Here is a 24,996-nt window from a genome sequence, read left to right as displayed (position 1 = left end):
ATCAATACCTACTTGAAAACAGACTTTTGTTTCTTAAAGGGTTTTTAAAAAAAAGAGAAAAAGACACCAGATACTTAGAAATTGTTATCAAAAGGAAAACCGTCCTTGGACATTGATATTGGGTCTCAAAAGAACTGTTGGTCCAGAAAGAAACTCACTACAGACTGATTCATTTGCCTGTCAGCATAACTATTATTGCTCGTCTCACATTCAGTTCTTATATCTTTAGTGACACATGATTTCGCTCATCTAGGGGAAATGATGAACAACATAGACTGATGAACAACAACAGAACCAGAAACAAGGAGGCATCGATCGGACTATCGGGCCGCAGAGGGAGGATAGGAGAGGGTGGGGGGAGGGGGGAGAGATCAACCAAAGGTCTTGTGTGCATGCATATGAGCCTAACCAATGGTTAAGTTCAACAGGGGGTTGGGGCATCCTTGGGGAGGGGTGTGGGATGGGAATGAGGGGATGAGGACAAATATGTGACACCTTAATCAATAAAGAAATTTAAAAAAAAAAAAAGGAAAACCGTCCTAAGAAAAAGGTTCTTAAAGGAGTAAATAAAATTTTGTCTAACAGATTCATGCCAAAACTTGGATGGAAGCCCTTCAAAGTCATGTTAGCATAAATTGGTACCCATCTCTCTAAATCTATGACTAGATTGACTGCTTCCCAGTTACCTTTCCAATTTGAAGAGAGAAACATAGGAAAGTAACAACTTTCAAGTCCCAAAATGGGTAAGATAAACAGCCCCTACTATAAGCTTACTCCTCATTAACTAAAAAGTGGAGGTCACACACTACTTTCATTCTAATTAGCAGGTAAAATGAAATTTTCTGGTGGCAATGGTCACTCCATGTGAGGTTTAACTTACAGGGCAATAAATTATCAAAGTTATTCAGAGCATATGATTAATGTAAAAAACCTATTTATATTATGAATCACACCATTTAATTTATTGACATTTTTCATTATTAAGAACACAGAAGCTTTGAGAAAGCATACTGCAGAACGATTTTGTTGAAAACAGCAACATATTCAACTGAGCATCAACATTTTGATGTCATTAACTTGAAATAGATCCTGGTGACAATGTACTCTAAAACCAGTGACTTTGATAGGAAAGAAAAGCAGAATGGCAGGGAATGGTTCCAGATCAAGAATCTCTCCCTTATCAGTTAAAATGCCCATATTGAAGCCATGAAAAAAGCAAATAAAAAAGATTTTAAGGAAGAGAGAATTCAATTCCAGGTCAGAATTTATCTAATGATTTGAAATGTTTCCCATTTTATTTACCACATCTAATGAAATGAATGATTCATGGTAGGCTCAGTTAGATTAATAAGTTATTTTAATGGAGATAAAAGTTTTATGTTCAATCTAGCTTAGCTTGACTTATTCTTATTTGAAAACCCAAGTGACCTTATAAGGGATATAAATCTTAGGGCATTTTGATCTTTATAGAGGAAATACCATTAAGCAACAAAATCTTGCTATCTGTTGCAACAAAATTAAGTACAAGGTAACTTCCCATATTAATAGATTAATATGTGACTGTGCTTAGGCAAAATACTACCATTAGTATTTGTATCTCTAACCCTATAAGTAAATGTGGTTATTTTTTGAAAATACAGAAATGCTAAATTGTTTTATTAATGTAGTTCGTAATGGATTACCCAACTCTACTTTCAGATCATGTGTCAGAGAAAGGCCTGTACCAAAAATCACGTTCATGAGAATGACTGAGGTCCTATGCAATGATACAAGAGCATTCTGCAGGCCAAAAAGGGGAGAGGGATGTCATGGAGCTAGCCATTCTATATTTGGAATAAAAGCATTCTTAAGTAGACAGAAAATGAGCTTTTTAAAAGTAGACATAAAAATGATGTTTGCCTCAAAATCTTCCTTTGTATATTTATAAAATAGTTAAAATGTTACCATTAAAAGAGAAGTGAATTTCTTAAACATAGCCAATTTTATTAAAATCATGACTAATTTTCAGAGAATGGATGTCGAAAAATTAGGAACAGAGAATGAAAAAGTATAAAAGGATTAAAAGAGTTTCTAATTAAGGGTTCCATATCATTATATCCAGTAACTTTAACCACAAGTTCACTTCAACGGGAAAACTACCAAGGTAATCATAACCTCTATGAAAAATACTCTTGATTCTAAGTGGCCTCTCTAGCAGGACTGACACACAGATGAGTCAAAGATCAAAATAACCATCATTAAAATATCAAATTTCTCATAACAGGAGAAATCAACATATTGGCTTGGTATTCTCTGCTGGTTACTTTCAGGACTAAAGAATATTCTTGCCACTATTCTAAAATGTGTACAGTGCAATTAAGTTTCATGACAATAACTGAAGTGCTAAGCAAGGCAAATCAATAAAGTTGAATAGTCACAGTACATAGATGTCTTTAAGTAGCCTTTTCATCAAGGCATCTATTTTTGGAAAACGGCCATGTTCATCAGAGGGTTGATTCTTCCCACTCTCACTTACTTTTTTACACATTACTTATTCATTAATCTGCATCCTATATTTACTATTAAGTAGTTAAATGAAAGAGAGCAAGAAAGAGGGAATGACACAATAGAGATACACTGTGTGGGATAAGAAATATTGTAAAAGTCAGCCTAACTGAATTTGAAAAAGTTCTTTCTGCCAAAAGTAAGTCAATTTTACAACTAACACAAATCGATTTCCTAACAATGGCTCAGTGGTAAAGTGTAAACACACAGGTAAAATAAAATTTAACTCTGGTGTCAGAGAAATATTTGGTTCTCATTAATTACATTTTAGTCATACTCAACTATGAACAGGAATACTGCATTAAGTTTTTTAAATTAATGAATTGTGTTTAAAAGATCATTACTAGATCTATAACCATTATACTCTCCTTTTTGGAGATTTCAGTCAAGTGAGGTTAGTTATTAGGCAAATGAAACCTGGACACAGAAAAAAAGCAAAGGAATTGATTAGCAAGTATACTTTTAATTAACCTAGGGATAATATATAATAAAGAGGAGAGACTAGAAGCATAAACTTTTGGAGTGGAAAGGACTTCAGAGATAATCTAATTCAGTGTTCTACAATCTGTGGGTTCCTAGAGTTTCTGCAAGAGTCTGCAATTCCATATGCACATTTACATTTTCTCCATCAATGAAATAAATGATATTAATACTCAACTCCACAGTTCCCCACCTCTGCCAAATTTTAAAATCACAAGTTCTTTTACTTGAACAGACTAAGAACTCTTGATCTAGTCCAATATGCTGTGAAGTAGTAGCAGAGCTATTACCCAAGTGCACTTATGCCTACATACAGTGCCCCTTCTGCATATCATATAATATATAATATATATTTAATTTGTACCTGGGTAGAGAAATTCAATCTTTCCTTCACTTTTCAGTTGCTAGTGACTCCCTCTAGTATTTTCCTAAGTGTTCAAGTGAGATCCCTCCTAGCTAAAATTTTAGCCCTGGGAATCAGTAAACCTTTCCTTTTTGTGTATTAGATATGCCTTACTGACAAACGTCATGCCCTAAGTAGTTACAAAAGTTGCAACTAAAGAATACAGGTGAGTCAAAAGAAAATGAGCTACAGTATTTGACACTTTTCAGTTTTACATTTTTGTGAAGACTGTCCTAACTAAAGCGTATACTATTCATTCCCCTTTCTAAACGTCTTTTGCAATTATAGTTCAGCCCCAGAAATGTGAGCATTTACAGTTCTCCAGTTATCTCATGTGTAGTGTGTCTCTCCAACTGGGTAAAACAGGCAGGAACTACATCTTAGATTTCAAGATGTTTCCAATTTTGATTAAGAACTCAATAAATTACTGGCTTACACAGTCAAGGAAGAAGAATTTTACAGAATATTTTAAAAGATATACATAAAAGGATTTAATAATCTGGCATAGGTGGGATGCAGAAAAGATAATTATATCTTTTCTGAAAAGTTGTTTAAAAAAGATAAAATCCTTTTTTACCTTTCTATTTATTCTTAGCAAATAATGCCACATAATTATTTTCCTTTCACATTTTTATCAGTCCCTCAAAATAATGGTGTAAATGGGAATTTATAGGCATAGCAGCAATCCCACCAGCTTTAAGGAAACATAACCAAATGATACTTTACAGAGCCAAACAAAAGAAAGGTAACTTTTTGGGCTGATGCCCCTGTTGGAGGAGACAGCAGCATGCCTTACTGACAAACGTCATGCCCTAAGTAGTTACAAAAGTTGCAACTAAAGAATACAGGTGAGTAATACAGGGAGTGAAAAGAGCATGGACTCTGGATGCTAATTTTGATTTTGCCACTTACTGGCTATGACATCCTGAACAAGTTCTCTGAACTTCAATTTTATTTCTTATACATAAAATGGGGGGAAATGTGCATTTTGTGGAGTTCTTATAAAGATTAAATGTGTACAAGGTAGCTACTACATGCTAATTACTCAAAATTAGATGCATGTCTTCCCTCATTTGACTATTCTTTCTCTTCTCTGGTTTCTTCCTAAATCAATTTCAAAAGAGGTTTCCTGTCACCTTTCCCCCCACTAGTTTTCATTTTATCTCCCTGTATTTGTCACATCATTTACTCTCAAAATCTACCTTGTTCTTTTTCTCCGTACCTTTTATCTCTTTCAAGCTGTTTTCAATACCTACAAGGAATTACTATTTAAATTAATTTTTAATTATCTTACTAACCTCATATAATCTATTCAATAAAACTTCTCCTCCAAAAAGCAAAGGAATTTACAGAGAAAATAAGACAAATTAGAGGAAGTATACTCTCTAAGTGGATTAAGTTCTTGAGTAAAGCAATATTCCTTATTCACTCTTCCCATGTACAATCTATAATCCCTCCGTCCCACTGGCCTCTATATCAAGCCCAGGATAATTACATTCCTGCCTCAAAGTAAAATAAAATCCTTTAGATCTTATATTCTAAACACCCCAGCTGTCTCTAAGTTGAGTCATTATCTCATGCCCCATTTCTTTAATATGCTTACTTAAATCCCTTTATATATATACTTGGTCATTTCACAGTTGAAAAAGTCACTTTGGTTTCTCATGCATGGATATGCTAGGGCTGAGCTTATCAAAAAGAACTACATCCTATGATTAATGGACATGTTGTCTCAGGTTCCCTAGATATGTTTTATAAAGAGAAGCTAATAGGTAAAAGAATAAAATAGAGTCCTACAGGGAAAGTTCTTGACTTCACATTTTTGACAGATTTGGGCTTTAGCTGTGACTCTGCTGAGTGGAGACAGGTGCCATCATAGCACCCAAAGTGGGCGTACCCTCACTTCTTACCCTGTACCTCCCTGAATTTTTAGATTCTTGACCTTGTCTACTACCAACAGTCTTTTTACCTTCTAATGCATCTTTGATAGTATACAGCTCTATTCCTTAGATAGTAAGTCTATTACCCAAGTTCAGATACAATTAAGGAATTAACATGAAAACCATAATTCCTCAATAATTCAGAAGCTGCTAGTTAGCCTCAAGAGCCTATGAAAAAACACCAAGTGGTATTACTCAGTCACCAATCTAAAGAGAGAACTTTGACTCAAGATATAAATGAAATTGTAATTATATAAATATATTTATAAATATTTATACAATTATATACTTATACATAAGCACTTACACACACTTAGAAAAAATGTAAGAACATTAATCCAAAAGGACTCACTGAAGAATAAACAGAATTTTCCATGATTTCCTTGAGGAGAAACATTACTCGTTCTTTAGGGTGGGTCCCTCGAAATTCAACCGTTAGAAATCATATTCTCTAATTAAGTACTAGCAACACATAAGCATGTTTTTTTAAAATCCCCTAGTTACCAAGTGAATGATCTTAAAATAGATGGGAACTTAAAGGTCTCTGAGCAATAGCAATTTATGTTCCTCAAGTAGAAGGATCAATCAATCTAAATCCCCAACTGATTAAATAAGGTCCATTTTATATTATGGTTTTATAGCAAGTTAAAAAGTTCTGATTTTGCCACCAGAATCACCACTACCCCATCAGAAGACTAAAGCTCAAAATAAGAACTAAGCATATAATGAAGCTGGTAAGTTGAGTAGTGTTATGGAGATTCAAGATGGCATCTTCTAAACAATACTGAAAAAAGCTTTCACCAACTACAATTTGAATGTGGCTTTTGTAGGCAGAAAAAAACCCCACAATATCTGAAGACTACTGGCAATCTTCCCCACCTCCCTTACTAAATGTTGTCTTATGGATTTAATTTAAAGGTTTTCCCCTTAGGCTTTCAATTTTGAGACCTTTAGCAAGAAAAAGCATGAGGATTTAAGCTCATTTAGTCACCAGAGCCTTTTAGAGACTGTTCAACCAGGGGTAATAAATGAATCACTATTTCTAACCAAAGGAACATGGTTAGCTACTCTCAGCTGCATCTTTTTCTTTTTCCCCCAGGATATACATAAGTATGCCTAAAGCACATAGGACAATCAATAACCATAGTGGTTAAACTACAAGCCACTGTATTGCATGATTATTGAATAGCTGCCTTCCTATAGATCACTTGTGGACCCAAACAATGGAAGGGCCAAAGGAATTAATATGCCATACTGGCAAAAACAGCAAGCACCTTCCTATCCCAGTCACCACAATATGCTCACTAAAGGTCCACTCTGGGACTAGCAGGATCAATATAGTTTATAGTAGTAATGAAGAAAGTTGTCTCAGGCTAAGTTATTGAATGCCAACCCATGCTACTCACCCAACATTTAACACTCATTTTGCCAATAACACATCTCATGGAAATAATTCTAGCTTGGGAGGATGGGAATCCTTCAAAATGATTTTTAAATGAGATGAATAATAATTATAAGGGATACTTTTTCCATGTAAATAAAAGCCTGGATATTCTGTTGTGATATTTCTTACATGAACAACAAAACAAAACATGTTAGAGAATTTCTTTTCCCTACTAAAAACAGGGCTTACAAAAAAGGGAGGTTGTTCTTATTCTGAATCTAGCCATTCCTTTACCAAAGGAGTCTGAGGAGTAGTAACATTATCATTTGATCCCGAAAAAGTGCCATGCAAGAGACCACTTATTGGAACACACATTTCCTGCTGCCAGTACTAGGAGGTGTTATCCTTATACTTCCATTTGGTCACCTGATTAGGTAAGAAAGAAAGAAAAGTAGGAAAAAGACGAAAATAGGAGAGGAGAGGGGAAAAGAGGGGGTAGGAAGTGAAAAAGACTTATAGGAGAGAGCAAGGAATAAAAGAGAAGGCAGGTGACTTGCTTGCCCAACTTTGGCTCTATGGTCCTATGAACCAAAATGCATACTCAGTGACATGGTATCTCACAGGAAAAGGGAAAAAAAGGGGTAAGCTGAGAGAGGTCAGGCCATGATGTTAATTTCTTTCCTGTACAAAGACAGTCTCTTGAGGACAAAGGCCTGCCTCTTGTAATGTAATGTCATAGTCCAGATGAGAGAGTTTCCTTCGAGGGAAGTTGGTGAGAAGTTCAAAACGTTCATTTGGATATCCTTTAGACTGGACATGCTTCACCAAAGCCTATGAAAAACAAAAGAAAGACAAGACTGTTAGATGGAAATAGAAAGAGCATATTAAAGAATTACATATATATCATTAATTTAAAAAATAATAATTTTTATATATGTTTTCATTGGTTTTAGAGAGACAGGGAGACAGAGATAGAAACATTGATGAGAGAGAAACATCGGTTGGCTGCCTCCTACAGGTTCCTGACCTGGGATCAAGCCCAAAACCTAGGCATGTGCCCTGACCAGGAATCAAACTGGCGACCTCTTAGTATTCGGGTCAACACTCAACCACTGAGCCAAACCAGCCAGGCAATATAACATTCTTTTTAAAAAAATGTTTTATTGATTTGAGAGAGAGAGAGAGAGAGGAGAGAGAGAAACAGAAACATCGCTGAGAGGGAAACATCAACATGGATTGGCTGCCTCCTGCATGTTCCCTGTTGGGGATTGAGCCTGCAACCCAGGCATGTGCCCTGACTGGGAATCGAACCCTGACCTCCTGATTCATGAGTTGATGCTCAACCACTGAACCACACTGGCCAGACTAACATTCAGTTTTATCATATTAGATAAAATATGAAGTTTAAGGGCCAATATAACACTTTGGATGGAGAGATAATAAACGTACATTAAGTGATACTGAAATATACAGGGTTATTACTAGTTCCTCAATAACAAACCCACTATCTATTTATAAAATTATTGTCCTAGGTTTTAAACATTTGATTAGTTTTCCCTTCCATCTTTTTATTGGCAAAGATGTGTCTTTCATTCTACCTATAGCCAATCTTGCCACCTGTGTACTAAATCTCTTCTTGCCTTCTCAGAAATCATGCCTCTACTGAACATCCCTGCCTTTTTTTATTATTATTATTGATTTTTTTACAGAGAGGAAGGGAAAAGGATAGAGAGTTATAGACATCGATGAGAAAAATCAATCAGCTGCCCCCTGCGCACCCCCTACTGGGGATGTGCCCGCAACCAAGGTACATGCCCTTGACCGGAATCGAACCTGGGACCTTTCAGTCTGCAGGCCGATGCTCTATCCACTGAGCCAAACCGGTCAGGTTGAACATCCCTGCTTTTATAGGTATTATCTACATCTCCCTCTCTACAGATGCTTCCCATCAGACTTTAAACATGCTCAGTCTCTCCTTCAATCATTCCCCCCCACTGTGATTACTGCATACTCCTCTCTAGCTTCACAACCAAGCTTCTCAAAAAAGTGCTCCATCCACTTTCTCATCTCACATTCCCTTCCATATATGAGACCTGGTAAACAGTCTGTGTATCAGCACCAGCAGTCAGATCCGACGTGCATTCCAGTCACACAGTCTTCAAGAATCACACACTCTCTCGCGCCACAGAAAACAGCCAGGTAAAAATATCTGACCCAAAGGGGATTCATTCACAGGTATCTGATAAAAAGATGCAAGGGACTCAAAAAGCTAGTCAGACTCATTCTCTTTTCCAGGAGTTAAAAACGACAGAGGAAGGTCCATCAGATGTGAACTTTAGAGGAAAAGCCCCTCAGCATCACTATGTCGTGGACCATGTACGCACTCAGAGGTAAACAAAAGCCACCAGTATACAGAGAGAAGAATGGTATGAAGCAGAGAATTACAGTGGAGATACCGAACAGGCCCCAGGACAGAAACACAAAAAAACAACTGCCGTGGTTCTTAATTATTTTGTAGGTCTAGCTACAAGAAAGCCAGAAGCCCCATTATAGTCTTCACTCCTTTTTTCCAGGTAATAATTTCCAGTTGGAAAATGAAATGCAGCCATGGAATAGAACAGCCTTGTCTGGAACAGACCCTATGTGACTTGTCTAAGATAATTCAGGAAGGAAATATACTAATTAGGATTCAGATTAACTGTTAAATTTCCTTAGAGGTCAGACTGAATACCTAACACTTATTTCAAAGAACAAGCCAATTATACCAATTAATTAGTTTCTCTCCTTTAAGCCAGTGCTTAAATTAGATATACTTACTAGCAATTTAGCTTGCTCTGGAAGAGTGATTTGTTCCCTTTTTCCATCTGGATACCGCAACATCAGCTGTGCCTTTGGTCCTGGAGTTAAAAAAAAAAAAAATACAGGAGTTTAAGATGGAAGACTAATTTAAACAAATATATATATAAATATACATCCCTTCAGTAATATTCAAGTTTCAAGTAAAGTAGGTCTAGAACATAACTCACCATTTACATCTATGCCCTCCACTATTCCATCTGATTTTTCAGGTGACATCTCTAATATTTCTGAATCCATGACTGACAATCCTTGGTGGTTTGTGGTTGTTCCAGGCTCAGTTCTGGGTGGGGGCTCAGTTAGCAGCCTTCTGTTTTCCTCTTTTCTATGCCCCAAATCTTTATGGGGAGACTTTCTGGACTTGGCAAGATTCTCTATCTCCTCTTCTTCATCAGAGCCACAAACGGATATAAATTCCTCACTGCCAGAAAAGAGTTCAGATTCAGATTCTTCATCCGAGCGGCTATCCTGTTTTGTCTGTGATGAATCAAAATGTGTCTCTTGCAAGGAGGCTCTGATGGCAGCTTCTAGCTGGCTGTCTTCACTTGCATCTATAAGGCTCTCCTGCAAGACGCAGTCATAAAACACGGGTGCAAAGAGAAAGAAAACAGTTAAACCAAAAAATAGTCAAGCCAGACAAGGCACAAGAAATATGATAGTTTGCCATTATTATTTTCTACTAAATGTATCTCTTCTACTAAATTTTCAGCTAGTTGAAGGCAACACTTTGTCTTACACAGCCAAGTTGGAATGGATAGTTTAAAAATAAAAATAAAAACTGTCATACCACCTGGCATAATGATGTTGCAAGCATAGGGGAGTTTTTTACATCAAAATGAATAAAATTAAGAAAACAGAATACTGACTGCCCAGAAAAAGACAAGAATTAAGGTTTTATATATAAAGCAAAACAATTAGTCTTTAACATGACTATATAAAGAAGCATGTCTACCTTGTTCACCATTATATTCTTCAATTAGCATTGTTTTGCCACACAGAATATCAATAAACAGCTCAGTAATTATCGTTTTGCAAAAAAACAAAAACAAAACAAAACTAACAGATCTCTAACATTCAAAACAAAATACCATACAATAAATTGGGAAAAACAACTATATTTCCCCAAGCTTAATTACAATAAGATTTTCACTGTGATGATGAGAAATGCAAATTTACTAGTTTTCCTTTTGGTAAAGTTCTAATGCCACAGATTTCATTAAACTTATTCAGTCACAAAATATGGGTTGTTTGCCAAAGCAATTTTGACAAAGAAGAAAAAAACTGATGGTGTCATACTCCCCAATTTCAAACTGTTTTCCAAAGCTATCGTACTTAAACAGTATGGCGCTGGCATAAAAACAGACACACAGAACAAGGGAACAGCACAGAGAGCCCAGAAATAAACCCATGCTTACATGGTCAATTAATCTACAACAAAGGAGGCAAGAATATATAAGGGGGAAAAGACAGTCCCTTCAATAAATGATACTGGGAATACTGGATATCCATATGCAAGAAAATGAAACTAGACCACTTTCTTATACCATATACAAGAATAAATTCAAAATGGATGAAAAACTTAAATATAAGACCTGATATATCGGATAAGGGGTTAATATCCAAAATATATAAGTAACTCATACAACTCAACATCAAAAACACAAATAATCCAATAAAAAACGAGCAGAGGACCTGAACAGACATACATCTCTCCAAAGAAGACATACAGATGGCAAATAGACTAAATCATTAGGGAAATGTAAATCAAAACCACAAAGATTATTACCTTACAACTGTCAGAATGCTATTATAAAAAAGACAATAATAAAGAACAAGTGTTGGCAAGGATGTGGAGGAAAGGGAACCCTCCCGTGCATTGTTTGTAGGATTATAAACTAGTGCGACTACTACAAAACAGTCTGGCGATTTCTAAAAAAAATTAAAAATAGAACTACCATGTGACCCAGCAATTCCACTTGTGGGTGTTCATCCAACGAAAATAGAAAACACTAATTAGAAAAGATATGTGCAATATATACAATGATAGCCAAACCCCACCAACTGCAGCATTGTTCACAATACCAAGATATGGAAGCAATCTGGGTATCCATCAATAGAATGAATGGATGAAAATAATGTGGTACATACACACAATGGAATATTACTCAGCAATAAAAAATAGTAAAATCTTGTCATTTGTGATGGGCTTAGACAGTATTATGCTAAGTGAAATAAGTCAAAGACAAATAGCATATGATTTCACTTTTATGTGGAATCTAAAACACAAATAAAAGCAAGCAAAACAAACTCATAAATACAGAGAACAAACTGATGTTTGCTAAAGGGGAATTGGGTGAGAGGATGAGCAAAAAGAGAGAAGATTAAAAAGTACAAACTTCCGCCGAAACCAGATTGGCTCAGTGGATAGAGTGTCGGCCTGCAAACTGAAAGGTCCCAGGTTCGATTCCGGTCAAGGGCATGTACCTTGGTTGCGGGCACATCCCCAGTAGGGGGTGCGCAGGGGGCAGCTGATTGATTTTTCTCATCGATGTCTATAACTCTCTATCCCTCTCCCTTCCTCTCTGTAAAAAAATCAATAAAATATATTTTAAAAAAAAAGTACAAAGTTCCAGTGATAAACTAAGTCATAGGTATGTAATATATAGCATAGAGCATATAGTCAATAATATTGTAATAACTTTGTATGGTGACAGTTAGTAGACTTATTGTGGTGATCATTTCATAAGGTATATAAACGTTGAATCAGTATGTTGTATACCTGACACTAACAATGTAATGTGAACTATAATTTAAAAAAATTTTAAATATATTAAAAATTTTAAAATAATAAAACAAAAACTAAACAAGCAAACAAAAAAAAGCATTGTTTGGGTCGAAATTATTTAGATTCTAACTCAAACAAAGCTATACAAAATATAAAATCTGTGAGATAACGAAAGTTGAACACTGGATATCTCATGATGTCAAAATTATTAATTTTTAAAGTGTGTGTTAATGGTATTGTGATTTTTTAAAATGTATTTTTATTGATTTCAGAGAGGAAGGGAGAGAGTGATAGAAACATCAATAATGAGAATCATTGATCGGTTGCCTTCTGTACACCCCCTACTGGGGATCGAGCCCACAACCTGGGCATGTGCCCTTGATTGGAATCCTTCAGTCCGCAGGCTGACGCTCTATCCACTGAATCAAAACCCTCTATCCACTGAATCAAACCGGCGAGGGCTTGTGATTTTTTTTAAAAAGAGCTTTTGTCTATAGAGAACAGGCTGACAGCTGTCAGAGGGGAGGAGACTGAGTCATGGGACTGGGTGAAAAAGGTGAAGGAATTAAGGAAAAAAAAAAAAACCACACCTAAAAATCTCATAGATACCAACAACAGTATGGTGATTACCAGAGGGAAAGGGAGGTGGGGGAAGGTAGAAGAGGGTATAGGAAGGATAAAGGGTGATGGAAGGAGACTTGACTTCGAGTGGTGAACACACAGTATTATAGAATTGTATTCCTGAAACCTAATTTTAGTAACCAATATCACCCCAATAAATTCAATAAATTAAAAATATATAAAACTTTTGCCCTAACCAGTTTGGCTCAGTGGATAGAGCGTCAGCCTGCGGACTCAAGGGTCCCAGGTTCGATTCTGGTCAAGGGCATGTACCTTGGTTGCGGGCACATCCCCAGTAGGGGGTGTGCAGGAGGCAGCTGATTGATGTTTCTCTCTCATCAATGTTTCTAACTTTCTCTCCCTATATATATAACTTTTACTTGAAGGTCTTAAAAAAAAAAAGCCTTTGTCTTTTAAAGATATATGCCAAAGTAGGTATAAGGAATGAAACAATGAATTCTAAGATTTACTGCAAAATAATGTGAATAAGATAGGATACAGATAAAACAAGACTGGCCACTTGTTGATAATTACTGAAATTAGTTAATGGATACATAGTTTAATAAATTCCTTATAGTTTTGAATATCCTTAAAAAATTCCACAATAAAAGGGTAAAAAAAAAAAGTATGGGCTGTTAACAAAAAAACTAAAGAAATCTCATTTTGGCTTTCACTATCTGCCAATAATATAGCAAAAAATAAAGTTAAGGCTAAGTTATCACTCCCACCCCCCTAAAAAAAAAGAGTAAGTACATGTGCCCATGTGACCTACAATGACTTAGGTAGACTTCAATTTTATAACAATGACATTGCACAGCACATAGCTTGATTTTAAAGATTGTCACCTTGGGCCGAAACCGGTTTGGCTCAGTGGATACAGCGTCAGCCTGCGGACTGAAAGGTCCCAGGTTCGATTAAGGTCAAGGGCATGTACCTTGGTTGCTGGCACATCCCCAGTAGGGGGTGTGCAGGAGGCAGCTGATAGATGATTCTCTTTCATCGATGTTTCTAACTCTCTATCTCTCTCCCTTCCTCTCTGTAAAAAATCAATAAAATATATTAAAAAAAAAAAAAAGATTGTCATCTTGGCAACTGCTGGCTTCCTACTCAATATCCATTCTCCTGATTCCTCACTTACAGAATCCTAATAATGTGCATAAAAGAAAACCTATCAAGCTAAAAATGTCCATTTACCAGTTTCCCTTGTAGCTAGAAAAAACTTGTGGTATGGAGCTAAAGCACTTACAGAGAAAGTATAGAACTAACTGCCTATATTAGAAAAAAGTAGTCTCAATTAGTTCCCTGTTTCCATATTAAAATTTTAAAAAGTGCCCACATAGAATAAGAAGATAAAATTAAACCCAACTACACAGAAGGAAAAAGAGAAAAGACGGAAATCAATCAATGACCTAGAAAACAAGAAAAATTCAACGAGACCAAAAGCTTTTAAAATAATAAAATTGTCAGGGGAAAAAAGAAGCCACAAATTACTATAACAGGATTGAGAGAGGGCACATCACTATAGACACTGTAGTCATTAAAGGAATTACAAGGAAATATAATAAATTTAAGTCAATATATATGACACCTTCGGTAAAATGGACAAATCCTTAGAAAGACACAACCTAATAAAACTCATTAAAGATAGATATCTAAGCAGTCCTATATCTATTAATTAAATTGAATATTTAGTTTATAACTTCCCACAAAGAAACTCTAGGCTCAGGTAGTTTTACTGGTGAATGTCATCAAATATTAAGGAAGAAATAACATAAATTTTACACAAACTTCCAGGAAACATAATGGGAGAAAACACTTCCCAATTCATTGTAAGGCCAGCATTAACTTGATATCAAAACCAGACAAAGATATTACAAGAAAAACAAAACAATCATACAAAAAACTACCAACAACATCTCTTGTGAACTAGACACAAAAATTCTTGACAGAAATATATTAAAAAGTAATGCATCATAACCAGGTGGGTTTTAGCACAGTAATGGAAGGTTGGATTACCATTAAAAACCCAAACAATGGAATTCACTAAAAATAGCAATCTGTATGATCATCTCAAAAGATGTGACAAATCATATGACAAAATCCCCTTATAATGAAAATTCAGCAAACTAGGATTAGAAGGAAACTTTCTCAACCTGATAAAGTCTATCTTTAAGAGCCCTCGCTGGTCTGGCTCAGTAGATAGAGCATCGGCCTGTGGATTGCAGGGTCCCAGGTTTGATTCCGTGTTGGCTCAATCCTCAGTGGGAGGCAGCCGATCCATGATTCTCTCTCATCATTGATGTTTCTCTCTCTCTCTCCCTCTCCCTTTCTCTCTGAAATCAATAAAAATATATTTTTTAAAAGTTTCCACTCTACAAGAAACATATAGCTAGTATCAATTTTTTTTAATCCTCACCTGAGGATATATTTCCATTGATTTTTTTTTTTTGGAGAGAGTGAAAGAGAGAGGGCAAGACAGAGAGAAATATCGATGTGAGAGAAACATATCAATTGGTTGCCTCCTGCACGTGTCCAGACCAGGGCCCAGGGCGGGAGGAGCTGCAACTGAGGTATGTGCCCTTGACTGGAATCAAACCTGGACCCTTCAGTCTGCAAGCCAATGCTCTCTATCAACTGAGCCAAACTGGCTAGGGAGCTAGCATCAAATTTAATGGTGAATGACAATACTTTCACCCCAACACCAGAAATAAGGATCTCTAATATCTTCCTGCTTTTAACTTTGTGCTGGAAGTCCTAACTAAGAAAAAATAAATAAAAGGCAAGAGATTGAATAGGAAGATATAAAGTAAGTCTATTTGTGGACAACATGACTATTTCTATAGAAAATTCAAAGGAAATCAACAAAAAAGCTATTAGAATTAGTGAGTTTAGCAAGATTGCAGGCTACAAGCTCATTATATAAAAACTATAAAACATTGCTAAGAAAAATTCAAAGCTTAAATAAATGAGATATACTATATGCCATGTTCACAGATCTGCGGACTCAATATTGTTAGGATGTAAATTCTCTCCAAAATTATCCATAGAGGCAATGCAATTCCAATCAAAGTCCTGGTACCTTTCTTTGTAGAAAGTGACAAGCTGATTATATGCAAAAGACCTGAACAAAACAAAACAACTACAAAGGTGGAGGACTTAACTATGACATTTCAAGACTTAATAAAGCTACAGTAATTAAGACTGAAATACTGGTATAAATACTGGTATAAAGAAAGATGTATCAATCACAGGAAAGAAGAGAGTCCATAAACCCAACGTATATGATCATTTTTTGATAAGGGTTCAAAGGCTATTCAATGGGGAAGGGATAACCTTTCCACAAATGATGCTGGAACAAGTGCATAGCCATGTGCAAACAACCAAAAAACCCTAACTAGAACCTACCCTAACACCATATACAAAAATTAATTCAAAGAGGATCACTGACTTAAGAGCTAAAAATATAAAAAAAGATTTATCACATAAGACAAAAAACAAAGAATATAAAAGTTGATAAATTGGATTTCATCAGTAATTTAAAATTTGCTCTTCAAAAGACACTATTATGAAATGAATAAGTAAGGAACACACTGGGAGAAAATTATCTATAAACTCCATATGTAGACTATAAAAAGAACCCTTATAGACCTGGCCAGGTGGCTCAGTTGGTTGGAGCATTGTCCCATAAATCCATGGTCGGCAAACTGCAGCTCGCGAGCCACATGCAGCTCTTTGGCCCCTTGAGTGTGGCTCTTCCACAAAATACCACGGCCTGGGCGAGTCTATTTTGAAGAAGTGGCGTTAGAAGAAGTTTAAGTTTAAAAAATTTGGCTCTCAAAAGAAATTTCAATCATTGTACTGTTGATATTTGGCTCTGTTGACTAATGAGTTTGCCGACCACTGCCGTAAACCAAAAGGTTGTGGATTCAATTTCTGGTCAGGGCACATTCCTATATTACAGGTTCGATCCCTGGTTGGGGTGCATACAGGAGGCAACTGATCGATATTTCTCTCTCTCTTCCCCTCTCTAAAATTAGTAAAAAACATATCCTCGGGTGAGGATAAAAAAAAAAAGAACCCTTACAATTCAGTAAGATGGCATGCAACCCAATAAAAACAAGCCAGAGACCTGAATTGACACTTCATCAAAAGAGATAGCAAAAAAGCACATGAAAAGATACTCATATCAAAATTTGTCAAATTTTAATTTTTAAATGTGTTCGGTTTATTGCACAGTAATTATAAGGCTATAAAAATTTTAATATGATAAACTTAAGGTTAATTCATCACACACACAGAAAAGCAAGCAGATGTGCCCGCATGACATGCAACAGCTTGGACAGACTGCAGATAACACTATATACCATGTAAGTTGATTTTAAAGAATAACACCATGATGAACACTGCTAGTTTCCTATCTCTCATCCAGTCTTCTCTGCTTCCTTATTAACAGAGCCTCCGTTATATTTGTGCAAGAAAATGTGCCCAGTTAAAATAAGCAAAACTCTTATCCGTGGCTATCTGTTTACCTTTGTAACAGAGTCAACACCCCATTTCTCCTTGTCATGCTTGCACCTAAGAGCATAGCATCTGACTGACCATGAGGACAAAAGCCAATAAACACTAGGGATGGAGGGGAGAAAAAAAGAGGAAGAACCTGGTTCCTTGATGACATATACAAAGTCAATCCCTAGACTGCTTGCTTCTGGACTTCTTGCTGAGAAAAGTAGTCATCTTCCTCGTTTAAGCCGTTATTTGTTGATGTTTCTCTTGCACACAGTTGATCAAAATTTATAATAATCAGATAATTTAGTATAGTAAGTAGAGTCTGAGGTACTAAGTAACCCAAATCATCCCTATGTATTTGTCCAATTTTTATGGTCCCACTATTTTCCATTAATTCCCTTAATTTTTATAAGAGAGCTGGTAAGGTTGTAAATTCAATTTATGTTGAAATTCAGCAACTCTGGTTTTTTACAATATCAGCCTTATGACTGCAAAAGATAAGGAACTCTCTTAGGACAATTATAGAAACTCTGGATTTTTTAATGCCTTAAAAAAGAATTATAGGTAAGTAAAACTCTTAGCAATGAAAAAAACACACAAAGAAATAGTCTATAGATAAAAGTGAAACAATGTTTTAGTTCTGCTCTGTTGTGTGTGAGTTATTGGGGGGAGGGGGGTTCTATACCACCTCTTGGCAAGTATCCATATAGTCTTTCATTAAATGGGTACTTTATTCTATGTGATTAGTTAAGAAACTTACATCACTGCATGATATGGACTATTAAACTCCTATCTTTGAAAACTAATTTTATCCTTACTGACAATCAAACCCTAACAGCTCCTACAACCAATGTGAAATTCTGATATCTTTGTAGGTCTATGATTTCCAATTAATATTTAGACCAATTATCAAATAGGTCTGCCTAATAATAGCATATTATAGAAATTAAGTATAGAAGTAATCTCAAGGTGGGCTAGAGAGCCAGGCCCTAAAGCTATATAACCAGTAATAATGACCACCTATACCATGAGAGTTTTCTAGCAAAAATACTTTTTTTTTTTTTTTTTACTGCTGCTTAGACCTGGCAATGCTGCCCTTGAAAGAAGTGGATTCCTTCCTCTATCACCGGGGCTTGCTAAATCAGTTCCCCTCCTCACTGCTACATATTCACATTGCTTACTTCTAAACCCAGGTCTTAGGTCACATGACTGCAAGGGAGACTGAAAATATGAATCGTATGATTTCACTGAGAAGACAGAATCCGCATGTGGGAAATTATCAAAATATAAGAAGGGCATCTTAAGATGTTGTACAGCCACAAATTAACTGTCCAATACTTACATTAATTATCTTTAAGATCTTAACCTCAAACATTTTACACAAGACATCTATATACAATTACATTTAATTGCTCATCATCACATCTTAGTCATACTTACTGAACGGGCACATTTTTTGGGGGGACTGCTAGAAAGTCCATCCAGTTGCCCATGTTCACCAAGAAATCCCGTCACTTGGTCCAAGAAAGAAGATACGTCTAACTGGTGCCACTCTACTAGCTTCTGGCCTAAAAATAAAAAACCGGGATATATAAATATAATAAAATCAACATATCTTACCAACATTCTCATTAAGTATTTTTTTTGGCATTTGCATAATTAAAATTTTAGGAACACATATTCCCACTTGTTAGGACTCAGGGCAATATAGTCCTTAATGGCCACAGGAGAACAAAGACCAAGAACTTGTCCAAGCTTCCCGCCACAGGAGGACAAAGATCAGGAAAATTTGCTGGACACCAGGAATCAGACTATATAAGGAATTAAAACTGTCCTAAAAACGCCTGATCGCACATCCACATTCCAAGCCCACCAACTCAGCCTCCCAGACCCACTGTGACAAGAGCTTCCCACCACTGACTGCATATAAGGATGAAACTCCAGCTCCTGGGACAGACATCATCAACCCAATATCCCCTTGGCTCAGTGCTTTGCAGCCCTTCCCTTTGGATATCCCTTCCCCCACCCCTCTTAAATAAATTCAATTTTTCTTTATCCATCATCTGAAATGGCTATTTAGCCTGCCCAAGTACCACCATGTTAACCTTTCATCCACCCTTCACCAGTTTAAATTACATAGTGTTTTCATAACCCAAAGAATTCATCAATTATAGCCAACCTAAGATTCCCAGCCATCTGGCAACTTCTTTATCTGCTAATATCATTTATTGGTATTTAGAAAGAAGAGATTCAAACAAAGCAAAATCCTGATAAAACTTAATTCATTAATAATAAAACCAGTTCTACCCTCCATTTCTCCACTGGGATTACAACCAGTACCTGAGCAATCTTAATATTTTAATAATAGAAAACCCAAGGGGATCCCTTAAAATATGACAAGGTAAAGCAGTTAGTTTTAGAAAGTACAGAGCTGCAAAAATATAAAATACTATCATCTCCCCAAATTGTCAGAAACAGACTCCCTAACATATTTCAATAGATGTTTAAATAATTCTAAAGGACCTGAATAAAAACCCTTCATCTAAATTATTACAAAGAATTCTGAAACTGAATCCAGTCAAGTATTAAAGATCAAATATTTAGGTAACTGAAAAATAAGTCATAGGTCAATTGCTGTAAACTGATATAAAATAAATATTACCTGTCCGTGGATCCAAGATGGAAACATAGGGGAAATCCCCTAGCTTATAAAACTGTATGTATCTCTGACCTTCCTCACTGTCATGATAAACCTGTTAAATCATTGATATAAAGAAAAGTCAACCTCTAAAAAAGTATCAACTGTATCCTTGTCATATACCAACAACAATTAATTCTCCAAATACACCTTTAGTATATGTTAGGATTCATTCCTACATTAAAGAGAAAAATGAAAGTAATCTGGTGTGAACTACCTCAACTTCCTGTCCTCAGTCCCTGTGAAAACTTATATATCAATCCATTTTTCCTCTCTTTCCAGTTCAGAAGAGATATTGCTCTTTCTGATCAAGTTATCTGTCCACCTATATTATTCCAAACTCTATCATATACATCTTAATAAATCACTACATATTGAGATGATAAGCTTGAGTGGCTAGCATAGTGCTAGTCAAAGAGATGCTCAATCAATAGCTGCGGAAGAGCCAAGCTGGTGTGGCTCAGCAATTGAGCATTGACCCAGAACCAACAGATCACTGATTCGATTCCTGGACAGGGCACATGGCCGGGTTGTGGGCTCTATCCCCAGTATGGGGTGTGCAGGAGGCAGCTGAACGATGATGCTCCTCTCTCATTGATGTTTCTCTCTCTCTATCCCTCTCCCTTCCACTCTTGCTATTAAAAAAAAAAATCAATATAAACATATTAAAAAAAATAGTTGCAGAAGAAAAGTTTACCATTCAAAAAAATATTGAATTTAGGGAACCTGTAAAACATGAATGAATAAATTAATAACATTAACAGCGCCCTGACCGGTTTGGCTCACTGGATAGAGCATCGGCCTGTGGACTGAAGGATTCCAGGTTCGATTCCGGTCAAGGGCATGTACCTTGGTTGCCGGCACATCCCCAGTAGGGGGTGTGCAGGAGGCAGCTGATCGATGTTTCTCTCGCATTGATGTTTCTAAATCTCTACCCTCTCCCTTCCTCTCTGTAAAAAATCAATAAAATATATTTTTTTAAAAATAAATAACATTAACAGCATATCTTATAGAGGAAAAAATTAAGTTCATTCAGATGTTTTTATTTTCTAAATTTTTCATAAAAAAATAAAAAAATAAAAAATTAACAAGATTATCTAACCTTAGCTTGGTAATTTACATAATAAGAAAATAGAATCAGCAAGATTAAACGACAAGCCTAAGAAATATAAATAAAAAGTATAAAACTCAAGCTAAAATCCAATTCTTAGTCAAATGTTTTTCCATTACTCAAGATCTTCTACATTCACACTGTCAATTATAACAACCACTACAACATGTGCTATTGAAGTACTTGAAACGTGGCTGGTCTGAACTGAGCAGTTCTGTATGTATAAAATATACACACCACATCTTGGAAACTTCACACATACACAAAAATCAAAACATCTCATTAAGATTTTAATATTTGTTTGATATTAGATATATTGATTTTAAAACATTAAAATTAATTTCACCTGTTTCTTTTGACCTTTTAAAATGTGGCTACTAGAGCATTTTTAATTAAATATGTGGCTCACATTATATTCCTACTAGAGGCCCGGTGCACGAGATTCGTGCATTGGGGGTGGGGGAGGGGTGTCCCTCAGCCGGGCCTGCGCCCTCTCTCAGTCCAGGACCCCTGAGGGATGTCTGGCTGCCGGCTTAGGCCCGACCCCCCTGGGGGCTCTCACAGTCTGGGACCCCTCGCTCCTTACCTCCCACCACTGCGCTGCACTCGCCAGCCATGAGCCCGGCTTCTGGCTGAGCAGCGCTCCCTCTGTAGGAGCACATTGACCACCAGGGGGCAGCTCCTCCATTGAGCATCTGGCCCCTGGTGGTCAGTGCACATCATAGCGACCAGTCGATTTGCATATTAGGGTTTTATTATATAGAACTGAATAGTATGGTTGAACACTCTATCAAGATATTTAAGGTCATCTGAGATATGAATATTATATAGTTACGCAGCTTGGTTCTTTCTTTCCTTCCCTCAAGAGTTCTTCATTGTTGCCCTAATTTTCACTTGTCCTTACTATTTCAGCCATTATGTGTGGTTTTACACCTTTACATAGATCATCATTTAACTCAGTTATTAAAATTTTTACAGTTTATTACTGAATTCCTCCTTCTCAACATCCCATACTACAAAAGTAAAATGCTACTAAAACCTTAACTCTCCTCACCTGCCAGAAAATGAAATGTTCCCGGATAATATTCTTCACAGCATCATTGCTCCATACATCACGGTTGAGGCACTGGCATGCAAAGTCTTGTACATTTTGAATGTTTATCATCAGCCACTTATTCTGCATCTGCCCACACTCTTTGGCCTATAAGAGTAAAGTTACAGAACACCTGTTAGAAATAATTTCTCCTTGGTAACTGATATGTTTCAGAGTTCAGAAACTGTTATCTTTTCATTTAAATACTACTAAGTTTTTCCCCTCAAGTATAACATCTAGAGTTTTTGGTATATGTATGTGTGTGTGTGTGTGTGTGTGTGTGTGTGTGTGTGTGTATATATATATATATATATATATATATATATATATATATATATAATTTACATTAATTTGCATAGATATATATAATTATACTGTCTATTTTCAAGCATTTTTCAAATTTAAATAAACTGTTATTGTCATAATGGCTGGACTTTTATTGTACATTTAAACATCTGAAAAAAATTATACAAACTTAAGGTCAAGTCACAAAATTCTATCACATTATCTCTTTCAACCCCTATTAGGCATGTACTATTTTATAGGATCACCTTAAATATTTCTGTAAAAGTTGCTAAGGGTTTTTTTCTTAGGGTTGTTTTCCTAGATTTCAAAAAATGAGATTATAGGATCAAAGAATGTTTCAGAATGATTTTTAAAAGACCCCCCCAATTTATAGCACAAATATTAATCATGAGTGTGTACTTTTTACCTAATAGTTCGTTGTCACCATAAAAACCTAAAAAGTTGCTGAATACAAAGATTGGCAGAAAAGCAAATGAGCGAGCAAATGCTTCCTTAAACCTTTGTATAGGAACAATGAAATGAAAGCCATAGTTTTGAGTAATTTTGTCTTGGAACAATATTATTTCCCATACCAGACTGACATAGATCTTCAATTAACTCAGATTAATAACAGTTGAAAAACATACATCATTTTGGAGGTGTTGAACAATGTAAGACTATCTTCTGCTTTAAGAAGGTTTACACAGTCTTACAGATAACTGTTATCCTATTTTTTTATATGGATCCTCCAGAAAAAATCATTTTCTAATATTTAATGTTGATTCCACAGGTGAAAACTCAAGTTCAAAAAGGAATCCCTGAATTGAGCCAGAAAGCTGTATATAACTAGTCAAAAGCTTATTTTAAAATATATAAATACTAGAGGCCTGGTGCACAAATTTCAGGGGGGGGGGGGGGCGGTGTGTGTGTCCCTAGCCCAGCCTGCACCCTCTCCAATCTGGGACCCCTTGAGGGATGTCCGACTGCCCCCTTAGGCCCGATCCCACCGGGCCTGCAGGGGAAGGCAGTTCATAGACCAGGGTATGCAGTTAATAGCCCAGGGTATGCAGTTCACCCCGAACTGTCCTCCCCTGCAGGCCTGGTCACCCCCAACTGCCCTCCCCTGCAGGCCTGGTCGCCCCCCAACTGCTCTCCCCTGCAGGCCTGGTACCCCCCCCCCCAGCTGCCCTCCCCTGCAGGCCTGGTTGCCCCTAACTACCCTCCCCTGCCAGCCCGGTCACCCCTAACTGCCCTCCCCTGCCGGCCTGGTTGCCCGTAACTGCTCTCTCCTGCTGGCCTGGTCGCCCCCAACTGCCCTCCCGTGTAGGCCTGATCGCCCACAACTGCCCTCCCCTGCTGGCCATCTTGTGTCCACATGGGTCGGCCATCTTGTGTGTTGGAGTGATGGTCAATTTGCATATTACTTCTTTATTATATAGGATAATAAAATAATTCCTTACTCCTATAAAGTAATAGTGTTCAACTTACTTCCTTACCTATAGCATGCACACAGATTTGATAAATGAGTGATAAATGTATACTTATATACCTTAACTGAAGAAAAAGTATTTGAGAGGGGAAAATTTAACACACATTTCTATAACAGGGTAAATGTACATAAGTCTGCCTAAAACTACAACACAGAGAAGAAAAAATAGTCAAGAGTTTAAAAATGATGGTCATTTGCTTTTGTTTTTAAAAATTCATTTATTCACATTTATGCTTTAATTCAGATTCAGTCATTCAACAAATAAACTTATTGAGTACCTATCATGTTTCAGGTATAGCTATAGATGCTGGAATTAGAGCAGTTACCAAAACACAAAAATCCCTGCCTTCATGAAGCATACATTGGAGAGAAACCTTATATCAATCAGTATAAGACACTAAATTACTGCTGGAAGGAAAAGGCCCAAAGACATGAATTTTATGCAAAGCAACAATGTTTAGAGGGAATATAAGAGAGTCTTACACAAATGATGAACTTTCCCTCTTAGAATCTATTAGATTGTTCAGAATCAACATTCAAAAGCCATTTTATGAAGACCCAAGGACAAGTGTGGCTACATCAAATAGAGATGTTTGTGATATGACTTATCTGTGACAAGGAGGAAACAGTGAGAGTATCTCTCCCAGTCCCAGACAGATCAGCAAAGTAAGAAAGATAAAGAAAGAGAATAGCCCTAGCTGGTTTGGCTCAGTGGATAGAGCATCGGCCTGCGGACTGAAGGGTCCCAGGTCCAATTCAAGGGCACATGTCAGGGTTGTGGGCATGATCCCCAGTGGGGGG

The 24,996-nt window shown here is 36.5% G+C and overlaps 1 protein-coding gene across 1 annotated transcript in view; it reads right to left on the bottom strand.

Moving 5' to 3' along the window:
* Window positions 1–5,605: 5,605 nt before the first annotated feature.
* The window catches only part of UBXN7 (UBX domain protein 7), a 73,578-nt gene continuing 54,187 nt past the window's right edge, over window positions 5,606–24,996 (bottom strand). The window contains exons 6-11 of the mRNA XM_079764406.1: window positions 22,383–22,529; window positions 20,182–20,272; window positions 18,960–19,087; window positions 9,778–10,171; window positions 9,569–9,648; window positions 5,606–7,582 (exon numbers count right to left, since the gene is read on the bottom strand). Of these exons, the coding sequence (XP_079620532.1) occupies window positions 7,421–7,582; window positions 9,569–9,648; window positions 9,778–10,171; window positions 18,960–19,087; window positions 20,182–20,272; window positions 22,383–22,529 (1,002 nt within the window). The 3' untranslated portion in view covers window positions 5,606–7,420. The remainder of the gene's footprint in view (window positions 7,583–9,568; window positions 9,649–9,777; window positions 10,172–18,959; window positions 19,088–20,181; window positions 20,273–22,382; window positions 22,530–24,996) is intronic.

Source organism: Cnephaeus nilssonii, assembly GCF_951640355.1.
Source record: "Cnephaeus nilssonii genome assembly, chromosome: 3".
NCBI lineage: Eukaryota > Metazoa > Chordata > Mammalia > Chiroptera > Vespertilionidae > Cnephaeus > Cnephaeus nilssonii.
This window is presented reverse-complemented; position numbering and strand designations above follow the sequence as displayed.